Source organism: Punica granatum, chromosome 8 (assembly GCF_007655135.1).
Source record: "Punica granatum isolate Tunisia-2019 chromosome 8, ASM765513v2, whole genome shotgun sequence".
Classification (NCBI taxonomy): Eukaryota; Viridiplantae; Streptophyta; class Magnoliopsida; order Myrtales; family Lythraceae; genus Punica; species Punica granatum.
The window spans coordinates 10890685-10912902 of NC_045134.1; the positions used below are offsets into that span (position 1 = coordinate 10890685).

General features: G+C 39.1%; 2 protein-coding genes and 1 pseudogene across 5 annotated transcripts; 2 read left to right on the plus strand and 1 right to left on the minus strand.

The window, feature by feature from the left end:
* Positions 1-1696: 1696 nt before the first annotated feature.
* Positions 1697-8786, minus strand: LOC116188733 (annotated as a pseudogene).
* A 3193-nt stretch (positions 8787-11979) lies between these two features.
* Positions 11980-19325, plus strand: LOC116187941 (WD repeat-containing protein 75). The gene is made up of 16 exons (XM_031516990.1): positions 11980-12549; positions 12987-13172; positions 13552-13725; positions 14531-14939; positions 15613-15731; positions 15829-15906; positions 15990-16127; positions 16413-16457; positions 16561-16727; positions 17207-17285; positions 17363-17448; positions 17566-17695; positions 17787-17919; positions 18039-18199; positions 18362-18554; positions 18696-19325. The coding sequence occupies exons 1-16, from the start codon at positions 12430-12432 to the stop codon at positions 18911-18913; spliced, it is 2436 nt and encodes an 811-aa protein (XP_031372850.1). The 5' UTR covers positions 11980-12429; the 3' UTR covers positions 18914-19325.
* Positions 19326-19561: 236 nt separating this feature from the next.
* LOC116187943 (U4/U6.U5 small nuclear ribonucleoprotein 27 kDa protein) lies at positions 19562-21984 on the plus strand. Of its 4 annotated transcripts, XR_004152152.1 has the most exons (4): positions 19562-20311; positions 21037-21155; positions 21330-21434; positions 21704-21984. XR_004152152.1 is itself a non-coding variant. In XM_031516996.1 (2 exons), the coding sequence occupies exon 1, from the start codon at positions 19645-19647 to the stop codon at positions 20296-20298; it is 654 nt and encodes a 217-aa protein (XP_031372856.1). In that variant the 5' UTR covers positions 19563-19644; the 3' UTR covers positions 20299-20311; positions 21330-21654. The 4 variants fall into 4 exon arrangements, 1 of the variants encoding a protein (XP_031372856.1); XR_004152151.1 differs by lacking the exon at positions 21704-21984 and having other exon boundaries at positions 21330-21654; XR_004152150.1 differs by lacking the exon at positions 21037-21155 and having other exon boundaries at positions 19563-20311.
* Positions 21985-22218: the final 234 nt, after the last annotated feature.

Sequence of the window (22218 nt, forward strand, 5' to 3'; positions counted from 1 at the left end):
CTCGGTAGCTCTCTTTCTTTTATATATATATAGAGAGAGAGATGACTACAATCCAATAAATAAGGATAAAATCGTAAAAAATAAGTAATAATTATGATCAAATATGAAATATTTAAATTAAATTAACGAAAAAATATTTATACAATTAATTCATATAAACATAATTTCATCTATTTCAATATGTACGCAATAATTATTAATTGGCCTATAAACCTGCGCATTTCGTAGGATTTTGTTTTTAGTTTTGTTTAAGAAGTTTCTTGGTTGATAACTTCCTAGAATCTTATCAATCGTTGTTTATTTACATTAATGTTGTTTCTTTTTTCGGTTACACATTAATGTTGTTTCTTGATTTGTTTAAAATTTTATTGCTATTTGAAAAAAATTAACAATATATATACAATTATATAATTTAGATTAAAAATGTGTTTTTATACGAATAAAGACGGATTATATATTAATAAATCAAAACCAATCATTTATATTAGAGTCCTGTATCTATAAAATAATAATACTTAAGACAAAAGGAAAAAAAAACTTGTTCAATTAAGGATTGAAGAAAAGACCATAATAGTTAGTTTCATTTACATTTTTTAATAAAATTAAGGATTAATTGTCTTCATCGAGAAACTTTGTTTTAATAAATACAAAATAGTAAATGTATAAGGTACACATGAAGCAATATTCAATATCAAAGTAAGTAATGAAAATTTATTTATATATTATTTATCTATTATCTCTTAATGTTCAGTACTAATTCAATATGCCAAGCATGTTATTTTCTTAAAAAGATAAATAGCTGTTTAGAATTCTTTATATTTTGGGTGAAATTATTTTCTTGCGGCAAGAATTGATATTTTTCATATGCTTTACCTGTATTTAATTTTTTCATTTATTAATAGTTTTTAACTAAAGGAAATCTTCTTTGACTTATTGAGTTTTAATTATATTGTTAAAATTAATGGAAGTTTACTTTCCAGCATTTTTTAATTTGATCATTTTTGTTATATATATATATATATATATATATATATGGATATGCATATGTATATGTAAACGTGCAAGCAGGCGCGCATGCACGTATATAATCTATTATCTGGAAGTTAAAAGAAATGCAAAATTTTCATTTTTTCTCTTTTTTAAAAATATTTTTGATAGTTTTTACTTTTAACTTCTTTTAGAAAAATCTCTTCTTTTTATTGTGTGTTTTTAAACCGGAAGGGACAATGCACCTAGTAATTTAGCTGACCCATTCCCTCAATCGGCCCGATCAATATGGCCCGAACAAATTATTCTGAGAAATTTTTTCCCTCGACTTCTTTTTTTCCCCCTTGTCCCCCAAATTTAGGTTTGTATTGCAGATTGATCCTGTTTGTTGTTAATATATCCAAAAAGCTCCTGTTTCTTGCTGAAAACTATTTACCGAATCAAATTCGTGGAGGGAAAAGAGAATACCAAACCAATTGAGCTTCTATATATGATAATCAGAGAGCTTGGCTCTAGCAACGCAAAGATTGTATATGAGCGAACTATTTATTTAATGAGTGTTTTGCCGAGCCAACAATGGTTGTTGCTGTACAAGAAGCTAATCATTTTATGTGCGATATACCGTTCCAGAGAAAAATCGTTCGCCGTAAGATCTGAATTAGCAATGTTTGACAGGGGCTTGACTTGGTCTAGTTTAATTCCTATATTGTCTAGGAAAAAAAAAAGGAGATAATTTCCCATATATCGCCCCTTTTTCTCCGTCCACTCGAAGAATCATGATATGAAAGAAGTCGGAACAAACATGATTCAACCTTTCAGCGAAATGCATTGCCCTTACATTTGTAGATTCTATCTAGGAAAGCAAATGTAAATGCCAAATGAACCAGTCATTTGAATGCTTGCTTCTTAATTAACCATCGTCTCTTTTTACTCTATTATTACTATGTCGTCAGCTGCCGAGAATACCGGAGTAATATCCACAGGTACCTGAAAAGCACGGCACGACAAGAATAACACATCAGTAGAGTAGAGGAACCTGCAAACTGCTGCAACTCGTGTTAATTTAAGCTTAATTCATTACTTCATATACAATGAAGAACAGATCATACAATGAAGCAGCAAGGGAAAGTCAGAGTTCTACCTGAATGCTTTCTAATTTCTGCAGAGCAGCTCTCAGTGGCGGCGTCACTGTACCGTACTTCTCAAGCAGACATCCTGCAGCCGCTTTGTCACCTCTTGCCTGTATCGTGAGTATCTCCCTGCTCAATCTCTCGACTGCACCTTCAACCTTTTGCAAATGAAAGATGTCGAACCAGACAATTTACGATGTCTCTCTTAACTAAAAAGCTCATCAAGGATTAAAAAGAGAAAGAAAAGAAAAAATCGGGGATGGAATTACCTTCGAGAAATTAACTGAAAATGTTCCATCAGAATCCTGAAAGAAGGCTCCTTTCTCAAATAACCAGTTGAACTGCAATGCTTGACCTTTACAGTTTGTGCAAGGGACGGGCAGCATGAATGAGTTAGTAGGTGCTACATTACACCAATGGTTGTTTCAGAATGGAGTAGATTGTCTAGCTTACCCGTGAGCTTTCTCCAGACCAAAACGTACAGAGCGGAAGCATCCCGCTAGGAAAGACACGTACATGGACTTGACTAAATTGTTTGGAAGCAAGCCCTGGTATTATCAGAGAATAAAAATTAGTCATTGCCTCATTAAAATTTAGAGTTTGCTCTTCGGAATCAGGTAATTCTGTTTTTCCATCCTTTCAGTTACTATGTCTATAATCACCTCGGCGATCAAGAATTTCAGTGCCCAAAGACCGACGATATCAGCTTTTGCTTCTTCCAAAGGTGAGTGGAGCTCTTGAAGCTCCTGTGACCGAAGACCAAAAGCATTGCACAAATATATTTGTCAATTGACCACTTAAAAGGATTAGAAAAGCGTTCAACATCTGTCTAGTGAAAATAGGACTGACCTTTCTTACAGTAGAAGTGCGACCATTTGGGAGTGTTATTGTGTGCGGACCAATTCCGTGGCAGCATTCGTGGCAAATCGTGTGAGTGAAGAAAGATTCAAAATCTACTTGCTTTCGGTGCTCTCTTGAAATGCAAGCACCAGCTATGGGCTGGAGAATATGCTTAAACCTGGATAAAATGATAAATAGATAGAAGTAAAGAAACGTATTGGTGCTGTTTCCAAATCTAAGCAACAACTCAAAGAGGATGATCATGAAGGAATAAGAGCCAAGGGTGTACTTTGCTTCCAAAATATTCTTGAGAATGGCCATCGATGTTCCTCAATCTTTTACAATGCGCTCATCATTTGGCAAGTTGAAAGCAATAGTTTGAGGACCCTTCACATCCTGCAGTAAAATAGTCAAATAAATGTTAACCCACTTGACATTGAAATGGCTACAGTTGGATGCAGAAGGTCAAAGTGTGGAATTCAGTATCTCCAGCATAACTCAGGAAACTTACCCCTGCATTGAAAACAAGGTTAATGATGCGAATTGGAGCAGCACTGACATTTTTTTATTTTTAACAACCGTCCAATGGGAGATTCTGTTCCAATACCTAGAGCACATGCATTTAAGGACTGGACTTAGTTAAGGATTAGATAGATAGTTATTGCTATCATAAGCTGAAAGATAATCTGAGCAGTCACGTTGTCGTCCCGAATTCCAACAAACGCTTCAAATGTAGCCTGAAACAAGAGCAAATGCTGAGCAACATATACTACACTGGCGACCGATGAAATGAGGCATATATTCACTATATCTGAACATGACAACTATTATCATTGGAGTCTGATGCATGAATGACAAGTTCGTATTCATCATCAAGTTTCTAATAACCTGGTCCTTTTTTCATATAACACAAAAGCTGGTTCAAAAGACAATGCCTTAAGAATCCTACATTTCAGAGCGATGAAGTCAATACAAGCATCGTGAAATACTTATATTCACCCAGATATGAGGAAAATTCTGCAGATGTTGTACCTTATAGCCAAATAGAGCATCTTCATATGTCTCATAAGGACCAATAGTAACATCCAACTTGGAGTCCTGTAACAAAAGAAACGGGAAAAAAGAAAAAAAGTTTCGTGACAGCTTGACGAGGAAATCACTGGTAATTGACCAGTAAGGAAATATGACCTTGCCTTTCTTATGCTTAAGTGGACATGCTAATGCGTGTTAAGAAACCACAATGAACTTCCAAGTTTAGCATTATGTGTAATTAATGAAATCCCACCAGAGAAAAAAAAAAGAAGATAATGGCAATTAAGTGTAGATGAAAGAGACATGACTAACCAACTCCATCCATGCTATGTCAGATTCATAATAGTCATTTGACAAGAAAGCTTTGGCCTTCTCATGAAGAAGCCTCTTCAAACTATATAGGAAATAAGATCTAGTAAGATACACTACAATAAATGAACTATCAACGAAAAAAAATTGAATGAACAATATACCTAGTTGAGCTGGTTAGATTTCGAGCTTCAAGCAACAGTTCAGCTGCTTTCGAGAGAGATGACATATATTCTTTGCAGTAGGGAACGTTGTATAGGTCAGTGCCAGACACTGCCACATTATCATTATCGTGATTTTTGACTGCAAGATTAGTCATGGAAGCTTCAATGCTTAGCTCACTTCGCCTCTTAATGACATTGAAGAATCCCGTCACTTCTTCCAGTTGATCCTTTGGTAAGCCATGCTACCATAAATCAAATTCCTATTACACAAAAAGGATAAGTAATTATTGCCCACAAAGGATGATGTGCACAGACTACTTAATATACAAGATATACCATTTTGTCCATATCGGGAGGATAGAAATTTGCACCGGGTGGTTTCAGCTTAGGGAACGCAGCCTTATATTCAAGACCCTCCCTCCCAGAAACTGGTTTCGAGCATTGAGAAAGCAACTTAACAGCAGAATCGGCTGTCGTTAAAAATGCTTCACTTTCATCGAGACAGGACCTGTTACAGATGTTCACATGAAACATTTTTCTTAATCAAAACACACGAGTCCTCAAAATTATGACTTGGAATCAAATATTATAGTCAATTGTTCCTTGAACTGAGTCCTGAAGAGGAAACACGGAACCAAATATTATAGTCAATTGTTCCTTGAGTTGAGTCCTGAAGAGGAAACACTTACCAAGGACTCTTGTTAATCGAATAGTATACCCATTTTAGTCGGTCCAACTCGGAAGTTGCAGCGTGCTCTTTCAACCAATCTCTTAGAGCTGGGTTGCTGTGCCATACCTGAAATGGTACATAGAATGCATGAATTGAAGAATCACTCAGACATGGCGAGTATAGATGATCACTAGATTCAATTATTTATGTGGGATATAACTACCTGCTGGTGAGAGATCTCATCCATAACTCGTGCAGCCTTAATAATTAGAACCAGAGCTCTCGTATCTCCTTCTGAAAGCCCTCTCAACTGCTAAGAAAGGGGATAATGAGTAAAGAGGACAATCAATTTTCCCTCTCTTGCAAAGAGAGGAGCTGTTCATGTATCCTTTCCTAGGAGTTCACAACCTCGAGATTAAGGGTGACTGAAGCATAACGTTCAATTTGTTTCTGCAGGGCCAAACAGCGTGCTGTTGTGTTCTCTTTGTATCTGCGGCACATTCATTCATAGTAAAAATGATGGATGAAAGATTCAGCAACTATATAACAAGATGGAATTCGATGGAGAATATTATCCATCGAACGAGCAGAAACAGCAAATATCCTCAGTGAAAAGGAAGATGCTTTTCTTCAGCTGGGGTAACTTTTTTCGACATGAAAAGCAAATTAACAGAGAGTAATGGGTCGTTTCAAGAGAGAAGACGACAACATACCTCTGTTCGATTATATCGAAGAGCTGTCCATATTGTCCATCAACATCATATGGCGCATAATCAGGATCTTCTTTCGCAAGAAGGCTTCTATATTGGTTGTAGTGTAGATACTTCACAGCAGATACTTCACTTTCCTAAAGAAAAGTTGTAGAAACCAACATTCAGTAAGGACCTTGGCAAAAAGTGCACAAGCAATTGTCATTATATATGTTGTGAAAAATGATTCTCGAACGAACATCCACCAGAAAGGAACTAACTATTAAATAGGAGAAATAATGACCAAACATTAATTAATCATAACAGAATCATGCAGCTAATATACTTCGGAAACTTAAAGGCATGCATGCGGAAGGGGCTTTAGCTGTCACTATAAAGCCAATCTAATCCTTAACCTCTCACCTGAAGTGTGAAGGCCTCTAGAGGAATCGGATCGAGAGTTGTCACCAGATACACATCATCAAATTCATTGCTGATAAATGTGCCATTATTTGTCGTCCTGCACTCCAAATCAAAGAAGAAAAAGACCAGCTTAGGATTTAGCGTATCACATGATCTGAGATGGAGCATTCAGAGAAAAACCACATACGTACTAACCAATCTCGGAGAAAATTAAATATCAACTCGAACGCATCCTTTGGGAGCACTATACCCAGCTCTTCCTCAAGTGCTCTCCTGAGTGCAACCAGAAGTTATTAGGTTCAAACTCATGGTATTATTCGAGTGCTCGTGCATGGACTCTCTCTCAGTGAATAAAATAAAATATCCACAAAGAGCGAAGCAGCCTAATGTAAAGCAGCTCCTCCAGGTTTACATAATGACGTGAAAACTATTGCAACTCAAATTCGAGATAAGCCTTCTCATGTAAAAAATAATGCTGGAAAGACATTATTTTATTGAGAGTTTAAGAAATTACCGTGCTGATATAAGCGAAGAATCGCCCGCAGAAATATGACCAGCACTCGAAATATCCCATAGCCCGGGCCACGAATTCTTGCAGTCAGCATGCTTCCGAAGCAGCAACTCCTGGGTGCTCTCGGCATAGATGCATACATATACTGCTCTATGATAATCTCCGTCACGATGACCTGCTCCCCTGCAATTAATGGGCACATAATTTCCATGAAGAGGCCTGTCTTGTACTGAGAAAGAACCAAATGTAATATTGCTCGACTCAACCTTTTTTTTTTAAATGAATAATAATATTGCTCGAATTATGAAACAATGTAATATTGCTCGACTTATGAAACTTTGTAAATTATTGATAAAATTGCTTGAACTACGTAATATACTTTAAGTTTAGTGTATTAAATTCTCTATAAACTATTGATAAAATTCATTTTATCCATCATCCTTTTTATTCACTATGTTTTTTTTTTCTACATCTCTACATGATATCTCTACTTTTCATAAGTACTTATACATATTATTAAGGGTTTTTTTGCTTAAAAAAGCAAGTACTATTCAAAAATTCCTAAATCTAATACGTACTTTAAAAAAGTCTTAAAAACCACAAACTTTCAAATCCTTCCCTAATTTAGCACGCCATTACCTTCCGTCCGTCCTCTGCAGTTAATTGCTAACATGGCTGTTAAGCTTGACTAGCTGGCAGTCAATTACAACGTGTAATCCTCGTATTGGCGGTTTTTTTCCCTCTTCAACTCTTGCCCTTTCTCCTTCATCACTTGTTATTCCTCTACCCCTACTCTTCATATCCCGGACTGCCCTTTCAACACCACCACCATCACCACTCGCCCACCCTCCGCCAAATCACGGCTACCTTAGACGGCCTCAAGATCACGACCATTCTGCTATGTATCTCCTTCCTTCTCTTTCCTGCAGCTCTGCTGCTTAGCTCGCCACCCTGACTGCCCCACCTTGAGCTTCGATCAACACAGCTCGATTCAACATCAAAATCCAATAAGTTTCTGATCGCGGTCTTGAGTTCGTTAAAGGTGAAACTTTTTAGATTGGAGGATTGCAACAGACCATCACTGACATCACCATTATGTTGCCTATTTATCCATAGACATGCAAACTATCAGCAAATTTCTTAATTCTTCTTCCCTATCGACATAAGTACCTCACTAGAAGCCCCAGTGCTCTCTGTTATATAGCAAAAAAGAAACACAGAATTGTTAAACGACATTGATACGACAAAACATGAAAGCTGATACAGTTTCAGGATGATGACGCAAATTGAATGCACCCCGGCACTAACAAGATAGTGAAGATTCACAAAAAGTTCAGAGCTTTGCACAAATTCCAGGCTAATAACAGGTGGGCTTCGCTTCAAATAGAGGGTATGATTGCAGTTCGGTCAATGATTAATGGAAAGAGACACGTGAATCTAAGAAGATAAGATGGGAATCTAAGATGGGAAAGAGACATAAATTCCAGCCTGCGTACGTTGCAGGCGATGATGAGGCGGGGGAGGTTGGACATGTGCCGGGCATTCTCTTCCTTCCGTTTCTTCGCCCTCTGCTTCGCCATCTCCTCCTCCTCCTCCTTCGGCAAGCCTTTCCTTCTTCTCTCTGATTGGCTGCAAATTATGGAAGCCTCTCCTTCTTCTTTCTCAGTTCAGGGACGAGTCCGACATGGAGGTGACGACGGGGACTGTGTCGCCATAGTTTGGATTGGCGACAGACTAGTAGCGGAAAATGTATCACGAGCAGCTCGTGGGGCCTGTCTCCTTCTTATGTTGACCATCACCATCACCTTCGTCCCCTCCTCGACTCCCTTCCATCACCGTCACCTTCTCTTTCACTGTCTTCCTCTCTCTGTTTTTCAATGGTCTGCTTCTCCAGTTCTCCTTTCCCTTCGTTCTGTCAATGGAGTAAGTGACCGAGAGAGAACGGGCGAGAGACGTGATGGTTAATGTCGGGTTGGTGGAGAAAGGAGGTGGAGGAGAAATACCGGGGGTTGTGGGGGCAGTGGTCGACATGGCATTGGGGGAAGTAAAAGAACATGGGAGGGGAAAACGAAGAAGGAGAGAAGGGTGGAAGGGAAAAAGAAAATGGAATAGCTAATGGGATGATTACACGTTACAATTAACGGTCTACGTAAGCAATTAACGGTTAACTAAATCAAAAGTAACGGCCACGTAAGCAATTAATAGTGAAGGATGGATGATGGAGACGGCATCCTAAATTAAGAAATGATTTGAAATGTTATGTTTTTCTTTTTGTCAATTTTAAAGTACGCGCTAGATTAAAAAAATTTTAAATAGTACGTACTTTTTTAGATAAAAAAATTATATTATTAAATTGCGATATCTCTATAAATATATTATTTGCTTTATATGTTTAGAGTATATTTTATTTCATCATGATTTTACTTGTTTGACTACATTTTTTATTTATATATATTCATTTATAAGTTATATGTATTTATTATCCATTTTTATATAAAAAAATAAAAAATTATCGCGAAATGCACATAAATTAACTAGTATTAGTAAATTTATTCAAGTGATTTGAAATTCTTGGGGTTAAGTGGCTGAATATTCAATCACTGCGTCCTGTACGAAATATTTTCATACTTAGAATAATGAGTAAACTAACAATTTGGTCCTTGATGTTTGGACCGGCCATCAATTTCGTCTCCAGTGTTTCGTGGCCATCATTTTTACCCCCGACGTTTGTGCTCCGTCCATTGTTTTGGTCCAACTGTTTTCCTGTCGTCACAGATGACTTAACACCGTCCATTAAATAGCTAAAAATAAAGAAAATAAAAGGGAAAATTGACTTAAAATGATATCGCTTCATGCATAGTTGAAATCCTAGCCCAACATCAGTAGAATCCCTCTGCCAGTAGAAACCCACGCCGCTCTCAGCTCTCACGCATCAAGGCTCCGGCGGGGAGCAAGTGAAGAAGGTGAAAAGCGCACGAGCAAGAAGGCGAAAGGCGGGAAGTTGTTTGTGGTTTGGTCGCCAAAATCAAATTGCAGCTGAGTTCTTAGGGTTGCAGCTGAAATCAAATTGCAAATCCCAATTGCTTCTCTCTCGTTTATTCTTTCTTCAATCCCCATATACCTTAGCTTGATTCCAATTTGTCGACCACCAACCCCAAGTCCTTAATGGGATTGCAGTTTCTTGAATTGAATTCAGTTTTTGGCACTCAATTTAAACTTCATTCTACCCATTGAAGCGGAGCTTCAGAAGAACGGTGACACTTTGCAAGGCCATTGAAGGGGCACAGAGGATGACAAAGAGAGACCTTTCCATCTATCTGGTTACAAGCTTTGTGTTTGCTGTAGGGGGAAGGGAGCAGCAAAGCAACAGGGTTGCAGATGATGATGTCGAGCTGTAGAAGAAGAGAGCCTGCCAGGCTTCCATTAGAATGGTGTGGTCATGCATTTGTTTGTTGTAGTAGAAAGCGAATGAGTTGCTGATTTTGTACTTTGTCATTGTATATACCCATCTTATGTAATCAAGAAGCAATTATAAATACTATAATACCTCTTCTCTGATCTACTTGGAAGTATTTCGATTGATTGACTCTTCTCTTTTAACTTTTTCCTCTGTACAAGACAAGCAATTGAATAAGTGAATGAGTTGCTGAATTTTTTTTTAAGCTCTGCTATTGTTGTTGCAGTGAGCTTTATATTGTTGCTGTTGTGGTTTTGTTATTGCTGCATATTCCTCTCCTTGTCCATATTGAAGGCTTGCTTATTCTAACTTATAAGCAACAACCAAAATTGAGAATGTATATTAGGTTTTACATATCAGAATACTCCAAAGATTCTTCACTGGTGAAAAGTTGATCTGCTTAATTTGATAACCGAAGGTTATGAAGTTCAGCCAACACATTTGCACAAGAATAAACAGTCATCGCATCACACAACAACAAACAAAGAATTTTCCTTTTGGTTAAAAGCGAACAAAGAAAGAACTGAACAAAACTTAGGTGCTCTCATATACTAGAAGTTTACCATTTCTGATAAAACATACGGAGTCCAAAATCTGAACTAGCCACTACTCTGGCTGCTAGTATCAATCAATGAAATTTGTTTGCATACAAACCCTTTGTCAAATGGAGGTTGCTGCTCGAAAACTGTGCCAACTGAAGTTGCTGAACATTCAATGAGCAAGCAAGCTTTGCAAACAGAGGTTGCTGCTCGAGCATCCAGTGTTCTGCACTTCATTGTCCTAGTTACATTATGCAATGAAGTCATAGCCTAATCCCAATTACCTTTCTCCCAACAACATCAACAACCCTTCACAGAGTCAAATATTTTCATTGGTATCTAACAAACATCTCAAAACTTAAAATGTAGCATACTCAATCAAACCTGAAACAACCTTACATTTCACCCAAAAGGATCATATTCAGATGACCATGGACAGTTTTCCATAATCAATCAAACACGGGGAACATATTTACCAAAAAAGAGCATATTCCATACTTAAAACAATATATTTACATGTTCATCCAAAAACAACATATCTCACATTTCAAAAACAAGCTACATCAATTCTCCTTAGTTTTAGCAGACGAATTGGTGGAAGATCTTTGAGAGGGCTGGTTGCAAGAAGGCTGGGATGAAGCCTCCTCTACTGTTTGTAACTTTTTGTATATTCTCCCGAACTGACCTTTACAGATTTTCGCCCAATAATTCCTCTTCCCTATCTTCAGAATAAAAAATGACAGACTGGTACAAGGATTCTTTAGGGATTTGGGTATTGAAGAGTAAAGAAGGGTAAAAGGAGGGAATGTTGATTTGGGAATTGATTTCAATAAAGTGGGGTTCGTTTTGTTTGTTTGTTTGTTTCTTTTTTAATATCTGCAGTAACGGGGGTTGGATGGCTGGATGAAAGTGAAGGACGGAATGCAAACGTCCAGGATGTATTTGATGGCCACAAAACACTGGGGACGAAATTGATGGCCGGTCCAAACATCAAGGACCAAATTGTTAGTTTACTCTAGAATAATATTTTGTATGAGAAAAATAACGTTTTTTATAAAATAATCAGTCAACTGCATATATAAATTAGTCGATTGATGTTTTATAAGAAATATTTTTATTCTTGGATAATAAGATTTCATAAAAGTAAAATAACTTTTAGTATTAACCCGTTTATCCAAGTGAAGATTGCTAGCGGAAAAGAAAAAAACAAAAAGTTACCCGCGAAGAAAGACAAACAAGCAGAGAGGGTTTAGCAAGTTTAGCCGCTCCCCTAGGGTTTAACAAACAGGGCCTCTGCTGCTGCTTCTTGGCTCGTTGTTGCTCCGCTCGGTGACATCCCCGAAGCTCGACTCCTTCCGCCGCCTCCCCTCTATCTCTCCCTCTCTCTCTCTCTCTCTCTCTCTCTCTCTCTCTCTCTCTCTCTCTCTCGGCGTTTCTCTGATTAGCAGGGCCAACGTCTTCCGCCTGCTGCTGTGTTACTGCCCGGCTGAAACTAAGAGTGGTGACGATTGTTTCGATTTAGTAGGTGGGCAACTGGTTTTATTCATAGACAGGCCTCAAAGGGGTTCTTTGGAGCTTCCCGCATCGCACTGGGGACAATTGCTGCTGCCCCTTGAAGGAAGAGTCTCGCTGTGTGTCTCAAATTTGGAAGATAAAGCCACCCAAATTTGAGTACAACATGATCAGAGGCGGCAGAAGCTACGTTTCCTCGTCTCCGGCTTTCTCGAATGACGCCAAGCGGCTGCTTGTTTGTACGGGCAACACCGTCTCCATCTTCAGCACTGCCACTGGCCTGCAGGTTTGTTTTGTTCTCAAATTCGAAGCTTTCGTCGACGTGTGATCACTCAAAAGTCTGTTTAGTATTTTGAATCAATGATAGTTTGACTCATTAGGCAAGGAAAGTGATTGGCTCTGTGACTCGAGATTGATGCGGTTAATCGTTCTACATTTGATGACTATCTTGTCAAATGATGCGCACGGTCCTAAACAAAATTGAGAGCTGTGTGATTTTAGGACGCCAATTATGCAAATTTTTGGGAAAAATTCGAATACAAAATGTTTAGAATTTTATTCGGAAATGTTAAGATATAGTGGGTGAGAGCACAAAAGATCATCCTTCTTGCTAGGGGGAAATTGTGATTCGTTGCATTCAAGAAGTCCCTGTCGAATTCCACCTACATTTCTAATATTTCCTTTTGTTTACTGTTTGTATGGCTTATCTTCCGGATTCTGTAGATAGCATCCTTGGAAGGTCATGTTGCACTGGTAACATCAGTCATAGTGGTACCTGCCTCGAGCCCTGGTAGTAGGATATTGTGCTATTGTTGGACTGCTTCACTTGATGGGACTATTCGATATTGGGATTTTTCAGTTCCCGAGTTGATGAAAACAGTTGATATTCGGATGCCCATCTTTTCCATGGTATGTTTGCATCACTTCCTTTTCTTCTAAATAAATGTAACGAACATGAGAATTGAATTTGCACTTCGTTTTCCCGAGTTTGCACGATCTGCTATACGTCTGAATTGTGAAAAGCTGTCTGATTGGACATACTGGAGAAAGGCTTATGTTATTGGGTATATCAATTTTGTGAAAGGATTTTTTTTTTCTTCTTTTTCAGTTGGAGTTTGATTTTATCTTCAATAGTTGACCAATTGAATGAAAATTTAGAGTACTGAAACTCTAAAAATCATATTTTATCCCAATATTCTATATTCAACTGCTGTAATTTTGATATCTTTCTTAAATATTTTTTGACCCATCAGCTCTTAAGTTTATGCTTATGGCGTTCTGTTTTCAGGTGATTCCCTCATTACTAAGGAGTCCAGCTGATAGTGAAAGAACACAGGGTCTTTATGCTTATATATCAACTGAGAATATAAGAAAATCTGAAAAGCCCAAATCCTTGAGTGGACAACTTCGGAAGTGTAATTTAACCAAGTCGTCACTTATTGGAGGAGTGATCTTGAAAGAGGTATGCATCAAATGTGTAGAGAACATTGCTTTGAGTGGTCTGTTCATTTCAAGTAATCCTGGAAAACTTTTTTTAGTCAATGTGTCCATTCATGCTTTCACCATTGTTGCATTTTATTCTGTTTTCTTCTTATGCTATCTAAGCTTTTCTATCCAGATATAGTATCTTGTTGAGCTGTGGAGAATTTTGTCTCAGTGACATTGAGTGGGGTGGATGAAATGGTAATTCAAGTTTGAAATAGATTAAGATGGGGCCACTGATGGTACTGGAATCTAAAGGTCATCTCCAATATATGCTTGTGAAATATGTGAACCCTTTTTTTTTTTCCCCCCTCATTGGAGTAAGGGTATCTTACAGGTAAGTTCAAATAGATGCAATTAATATTCACCAGTAAAATGAAGATTGTGTCATTTATTCTCTGATCAACATCATATCTATGATGGAAAACATTGGATGACTTGATGATATGATGTACATTCATTTTCTCATCAACATTTGATGCCTTGGAGATATGATGAAAGCTTTTAATTGTATATATCTTCTTAAACAAAAACACCTTGCAGTGAAAAGGAAAGTATTAATATATGATAGTTGGATGATTGCTAGATATTAGAACTAATAAAACACGTACAAGTATTACCTATGGTGACCTTGAGAATTCTAGATAATGCTTTTCCTTTATCGGTATTGTTGTTATGCCCTTTGTACTGAAAATTTGTCTATGGTAAATGATGTCGTCGCACTCTTTTATATGTCTTTGATTAATATCTGAATATTTATGACAATTATTTGTCAATTATAACAGACTCTGAGGCCAGAATTTATAAGCGTATGTCCTTCAGGGAGATTTTTTGGCATCTCAAGCAAGCGCAAGCTCATCATCTGGAAGGTCCCCCAGACTGACTCAGACCAAGTGGCACTTAAGAAGATAGTCTTGCATCATACGAAGGACTTCACGGTCTTGGCGTTTCATCAAAGTCAGAGAATAGTAGCTGCTGGTGATGTCACTGGGAGAATTTTAATATGGAGAGGTTTTGGCAATAAAACATTTTCGAACAGTCATGGATTAATGGACGGAAATTCACAGAATTATGATGATGTAAGACCCGGGGTTCGGGGAGATGATGATGCAGAATCTTGCTCAACGTGGCATTGGCACCCTACAGAAGTTAATGTCCTTGCATTCTCTTCTGATGGCGAATATCTTTATTCTGGTTAGTCCATGTGGATTTATCTACAAAAGATTATATTCTACTTGTGTTTTTCTTTTTTTTTTCCCCCCACCAACTTTTATTAGTGAAATAGACAAGAAATTGAAACCTCTAGAGGCCAGGATTCAGCCATTTATGTGACAAACCGTGTGTTGGAAGGATTCAACTGCTTACTTGCATATTAGATAATCATAATATAAAAACTCTGTTCAAACTGGTATGCAGAAAGAACCCACAGTTCAACCTGCTTTGTTGGTGAAGTAGCAGGTTCAGATGCACTTTCTATTGCCAAGATATGGACTATATCCAGACTGGTGGTTGCAGGTTAAACCAGCTAAGCTGGCATTAGTCAGCGGGGTTCAACTATGCTGATTTATCTTTGTTTTTTTACTAAAATTTTCAACTACACTTGAAATATATAGATTAATGCTTGGAACAGGTTTAGTAAAGACTTGCTAGCAGAACGGTCAGCATAGGTGTTCTTGGAGAGTCATACTGCAGCTTTCATGGGAGTTCTTTTGCATACGATGTTAGACTTTCCTGTTAAATTGCAGTTGGGTCTCTTGATGGAATGACTTGATTGTAAATCCTTCATATATTTCCTAATTTGGGCCGCGTAGAATGTCCAATCTTCTAATTCATCATGAATCCTTTTTTTTTTTTCAACCCCACTTAGGAGGAAGGGAAGGTGTACTTGTGGTATGGCAGCTGGATACTGGGAAGAAGAAATTTTTACCACGAATTGGATCTCCACTTTTGTATTTTGTGGACTCTCCTGATCCCACGCTTGCCTCAGTAAGAAGAACCTCGTAACCTTCTGCAGTAGTCATCAGTGAATTCTTTTTACCTAATAGTAATCTGATTCAAGCTGTTACTAAGATAATTTCTTCAGATATCATGTGCAGATAACCAAATTCATCTACTGAAAATGCCTTCTTTGGGGATTATGAAGTCCATATCAGGAATCAAGGTGTGTTCCTAGTGGCATTTCCATTGTTTGCTGATAGCTAGAAACAACGGGTACTTATGAGGTCTCAAATTTAAATTTTGCAGCTTCCTTTTTCGGCTCCAGAAGCACTCAAGGGTATATGTGGTCGATTTGCATTTGATAAAGCTGGATTAGTTGCCCTACGTACTGAAGCCTATGGAATACAATGCTATAGCTTGCTTGATGACCGCGGGATTTCTGAGGTACAAGCAAATTGGATATCTAAGAATGAAATGATAGTAGTCTTGTTCGCCATTTTACTCTTCTTTCTAGACACGGTTAGCTGTTCATGTGTAAGTCATGGTTGTTCCCCCTGGTTAGGCCTTAAAGTGGTTTTTGCTAATTACCCCCTGTAAGACGTATGTGCTTCAAAGTTGCATTCTTTTGTGTCAGAATGGTAGGTTCTTTTCTGGACTATTTTGCTGGTGTATCTTGTTTCTAGGAGAATGAGGTTCATCAGTTCTTCATGATCTGTTGTAAATATGCAGGTATATGTCTGTGAGAGGAACCATCAACCTGCTGATGAAGTCACGGTATGAAGTGATGACAATTTCATTTTCTGTATTCTTTTGTGCTCTATATCTGAGTTTTTGATAGTTTAGTTTAATCTAAAATCTTCCAACGGTGAGTTTGCAGGTGGTAGTGACTTTAATGGCTCTCTCATCAGATGGCTCTGTGATGAGTACTGTGGATGTTAGACTTCCTGAACAAGACATCGGTGGCCTTATTTGTCTAAAGTTTTGGACATCAGCTCCAGAAAACAAACAATTCACCTTATCAACAGTCATCTATGAGCCTCACAGGTATCAGTTGTTCCTCTAAGTTGGAGGAATTTAAATTGATTCTCAAACATCTGCCTTCAATGTGTTGCTGGAAGAGTTTATTCTATTTGAAGAACTGGAGAGAGAGGGCAGGAAGAAGAGTCTAAATCATAATCATAGTCTGGACTGGACAGAATGTGGATGAGCTACAGGTTTAACGAGGTTCAACGGGTTCAACTAGACTTGTAGATATTTATAACATAAAATCATTTTACGAGCATGAATTCAGTAAAAATAAGGCTATATAAACCAGTTCAAAGCAGGAAAATACCTGACTCACTAGATCCTATTTCAGAACCAGTTCTTCCAATAACGGAGTGACTTGAGGTCCTTATTTCCAGTTGGACCAATTAGACTGACCAGTTTATCCTGTTTCAAAGTACATTTTAAATTAGTTTCGTCTGGTGGGAGCAAGTTTATTTTGAGATATTGAATGTGAACATTGACATTTGATCTTTCAGGGATTCGCATGTGTCTTCTATTGCTTTCCGGCCTAATCGTCTAATGGCTGTCACCACATCCAAGGGTGGAGATTTTAAGGTAATCACTGAATCATGTAGGATTATCAGGACTCTTATTGCTCATGATGTTAACTAATTGACTTTTTATATTCTCAGATTTGGGTATGCAAAGATGAGACTCAGCAGAAAAATGAGTTGGGACAGAGTTCTGGTTGGGTCTGCCATGCGGTGGGGGCATACAAGTATGTATATAGCTATCATATGTGCAAATGAGCTGTTTGTACTTTAGAAAATTGCTTAAAAACTACTTTTTTAATATTTTTAAAAAAATGTGATAATTTGGTTATATGAAATTGCAGGAAAAAGCCAATGACAGCTGCAGCATTTTCTGCTGATGGTTCTGTTCTAGCTGTTGCAGCCGAGACAGTAATAACATTATGGGATCCCGATAGGAATGTTCTTGTTGCTGTACTTGGAGATACTTTCTCGGTGGGCCTAAAATTTTACCTGTAGACATTTCTGCCCTGCATGTAGGAAATTGAAACATCCTGTGACTCGTATTCTAAATGTCCTATTGCAGCCAATCAAGACTTTGTCATTCATTGGGCAGTCGGAATATCTAGTTGCTGCCTCTGGTAATCCCGATCCACATCTATCTGTCTGGAGCTTGTCACAACTCACTAAATCTTGGTCGTATATGCTTCAAGTAGAAGGTTTTGAACATCCCACTATCAGATCTTGTAGTTAGCCTGTTTAGCACCCGGTAGAGTCCCCAACTGGCATCATTTGCTGCATTTATATCTTACAAGCATATCTTCCTTGTATTCTGCAGCTGTAGCTTGCATGGAGAATTCCTCGAGTTTTGCTGTTGTAGCTCTCCTTCCAAAATCGTTCACCGAGTCTGAGGAAATGACATTTGTGGGGAGAGATGGAGTAATCTTATTATTTGATGTTAAGCAACCTTTCCCAGTGGCTTCATGGTCTGTGATAAAGGTAGCATATGCCTTTGCCTTAGGAGCAACTTGGACACAATTTTTTTGCTTGCTTCTGCTTGTTCATTTTTTAGAACTAGAAGTTGCTCTGATAAGTTCTGGATTTTAAACTCTACCAAGTAATATCTGCGTTGTTTCTTATTTTCTTATGCACTTATTGCAGGCTGAGGGAGGGGGACTTGCTTTCATCGAAGGTAATCCATTGGGAGAGTACAATTCTGACTGGAGGCCAAAGCACAGGTTGCTCGCTTTTATAAATGGCCATCATGAGTACATCCTCTTTGACCCATTTGATGATCAGGAACTGGTTGAGCACAGTGTTTCTGTTAATAGAAGTTTGGCTTCTGAAGAAACAGGTGCACTTTCTTTTACTCGGTCTTCTACTAGTTCGGGTTTTTGAAGTTAGTGTGGTACATCAAGTGGGTGGCTGAAATGGGTATCAAAACCAAATTTAAGCCTTTATTCTTATTTTTTCTTATATATCTTTTTAATTACAGAACATGTGGGGTATGCGTCCTTGTACGGGGAGCTGCCGGAGTTTGACTTGAAGAAGAGCCAGAAGGCTGCTGCGGAGGCGGTGGTGGTACCATCAGAGAGGCCGTGGGAAACAATCTTCAGCGGGTCATCACACAATCTTCCACCGCTCACCAAATTGTGTGCAGCCTTCCTCGAGTCATTGCTCGAGAAACGACCCGCTGCTGTAGAGTCATCATAGTGCGCTCCCAGATGGGAGATTCTTGATACTCAGGCTGTCTCTCTGCCCATCTTCTTGGCCTGTTCAGGGTAAAATTGAAAGAGTTGTACGATCGAAAGTTGCTGCCTATCTGGACAAAGAGAAAGGCACAGGTGAAGTTGCCCAGTCTCGATAAAGAATGTGGTCAACTGCTCAGAGAGATTGATACAGTTTTGTAGCTTAGTTTCGGAGCTCAATTTTCGTGACCTTTGAGATCTTTCAAGTGGAGGCATTTTTGTTTGATCAAGGTTATAGAACCTGGAAGGAGAATTATGACCCGAGGGAGAAAATTGTATTACTTTTGAAAGATATATATATAATTGCGTTGTGTAATTTTCCTGTTACTAAATTATATTCATCCATGAAATGTGTCAGATTCGATTTTTATTAGTGAGATTTTTTCGACTCTGTGTTTGTGCCTCCTTACTATTCCTTATAACGGAACGAAAAGAAAGAGTTGCATATTTTTCTTCCTGCTAAACTCGGATGTGAAAAACTAATTGGGCTATAATGTAATTACCCTTTTACCCTTATAGTAGTGTGAAATTGCCCCAATAATGTCCATGAAATAATTCAGAGGAAAGGGTAAAACTGGAAACTGGATATATACATTTTCCTCTATTTGCAAGAAGAGACATTTGGGAATTTTGAAAAAGCATAAACCCTCCTCTCCGCCATTGCTGCTCTTCCTCCCTGCTTCAGCCGAGCTCTCAATGGGCGACCGCGACAGAGCTCGCGACCGAGACCGCGACCGCGACCGCGACGCTTACAGAGAGCGGGACCGGGAATGGGACCGAGACCGTGACCGGGAGAGAAGACGTGACAAGGAATCTGACCGTGACCGGGAGCGCGACCGGGACCGGGAACGCGACAGGGACCGAGAGCGGCGGAGCAAGCGTTCTCGCACTCCAGACGACCCGAGATCCCGCCACGCCCGGTCCAGGACTCGGTCCCCCGACGACAGGTCCCACCGGCGGCACCGGCACAAGGACAGTCCATCGCCCTCACCGGCGAGGAAGCGGCACCGGCGGGACTCCCCGGAGCGGGAGGACAGGGACCGGGATAGGGAGAGGCAGAAGGTGGTCTCGGACTTCGTGGATGGAATCGCTAAGGAGCATAACAGCAAGAAGGAGAAGGGTAAGGACGGCGGCGCTGGTGGAGGGGTGGGAGAGGAAGGGATGGAGGACGATGAGATCGAGATGATGAAGAAGCTAGGGATTCCAGTCGGTTTTGATTCAACCAAGGGGAAGCCCGTCCCGGGGGCTGACGTAGGTGGCGTCAGGCCCGTGACGAAGCGGCAGCCCCGCCAGTACATGAACAGGAGAGGAGGGTTTAACAGGCCTTTGCCGGCGGAGCGGAACCGGTAGCAACCATTTTGAGGTCAGAGCTTTTCGTGTTTAATCTCTGATCAAATTTTAGTTCCGTTTCTCCTTTGATTGGAATAGCTAGGGTTTGCTTTTCACGGTGTAGGGGCTATGCATACAATGTGATGTACTGTCCTGACAGGCTGGAAGTTTGATTATTGCCCAAGTAGAATAACCTTAAATGAGCTCGATACAATGAGGATGATGTGAAATTCATGAACTTCGAGTGTACATGAGCCAAATTTGGGTTAATCTGCTTGTGCCCGCATGAATGGTTGAACTGAGCTTGAAGTGCATTAGTCCATATGGGTTGTGTAAATGTATTGTCCCAGGAACTTGGTAGGTGATGTTAAGATCTTTGTTATGCTAAGGTCCTCGTTGCATCAAATAGTCCCCGTTGCTAAACATGATAAGTACCAGTTTCATGCAATTTGATCTGGAGTCGCTTCCTCAAAAACTATTGTGATTGGTTTATGAGTAGCAAGTTTGAATAGAATTCAAGTTTTGTTCCTCGGAATTAGATAAAACCATGAGGACCCTGGTATATGCAGGAGGATTGTGCATTGGGCCCCTTTCATTTGGTTTAATCTGGATGAATCCATCGCCGAGGAATCAGACCCTTCATCAATATCTTCACCTTTTTGTCCTGATTTTTGACCATCTTTAGCATTTGGACCTACAATCATATGCTAAATTAAGTTTCCATAACTAATAAGTGGTGCTATTCTTCAATTGATGCAGGGATAATGGATAAGATCAGTTACTTTAGATGGTGATGTGACTCGGGATGTTTGATAGTTAGATTGACTTCGATGCACAACCTAATCTTTAGATCTTGTGGGGGCAAACTATTGGCTTAGGTCAGTGTCTGGATTAACTTGCCATGATTTGTTTATGAAGGTGCCATTAATTGGAAGTCATTGTGGGAGCCTTACAACATTTTTTCATAGTTAGAAATCAATGTTCGGTACTGCAGGTAAAATGTTGCATCACATGCTCCAAATTGATTGAATGAATCTTTCGGTTTTATGTAGGTGGTGAGTGCTCGCGGAAACTACAACCTTTACACTGGCATTCAACTATCGGAGCCTCAAGAATGTGGAGTTGCACATTGCGAATACAATGTCTAGTGCCTGCAGGTGGTTGATTCTTCTGAAATGTTTTGCATTTGGGTTTGATTTACATTGAAGTTGGTTGATGTTGTCTTGATGAGTTCCGAGTATGTGGTGCAAATTGTGGGAATTTTAAATTTAGGATGTATCATGAGATTATCCCGCCATCTTATCCATCATGAACATTGTATCCGGTTGACCTATGATCGACTATTATCTCAATGCACAAAGTTTGCAGACGCTCCAATGTCATTTTCAATGCTATCAATCTATCTCCTCCTGGGTCTATTTTGCAGGATGCACAGGAGCCTGTGATTTGTCTCGAAAGGATCATAAAGCATGAACAATGGTATGTTGCGTGAAGTTCCATAGCCTAACGCTATTCTTATCAAGCAACTAATGGGTTGTCTCACGTAGCGATCCTTGAGCATTGTTCTGTGGTAATTCGGGATGCCTTGGATAGGTGAGATGTAGTAGTAGACTTGCATATTCTTCTGGGTTGAACACATAATGTGGACCAGATCTGATGGTGCATATTATTTTTAACACATATGAAAAAGTTATCTTATCGGCATAATCATCGTTCATCATCGTAGCCTTCAATACCACCCCCCCCCCCCCAAAAAAAAAACCCGCGGGCAAAAGAAAATCAGGAGTGCTCGGATTGAGCTTTACTTGTGTAATCAACTGTTGGTGCGGACATGTTTTATTTAAATATGGACGAATAATGAAAGCAAAAATCGAATGAGTTTGATGTCCTGAGTGTAGGATCGGAAAAAGTGGGCTCATTAGTGACATAGCTTTGTCAGTG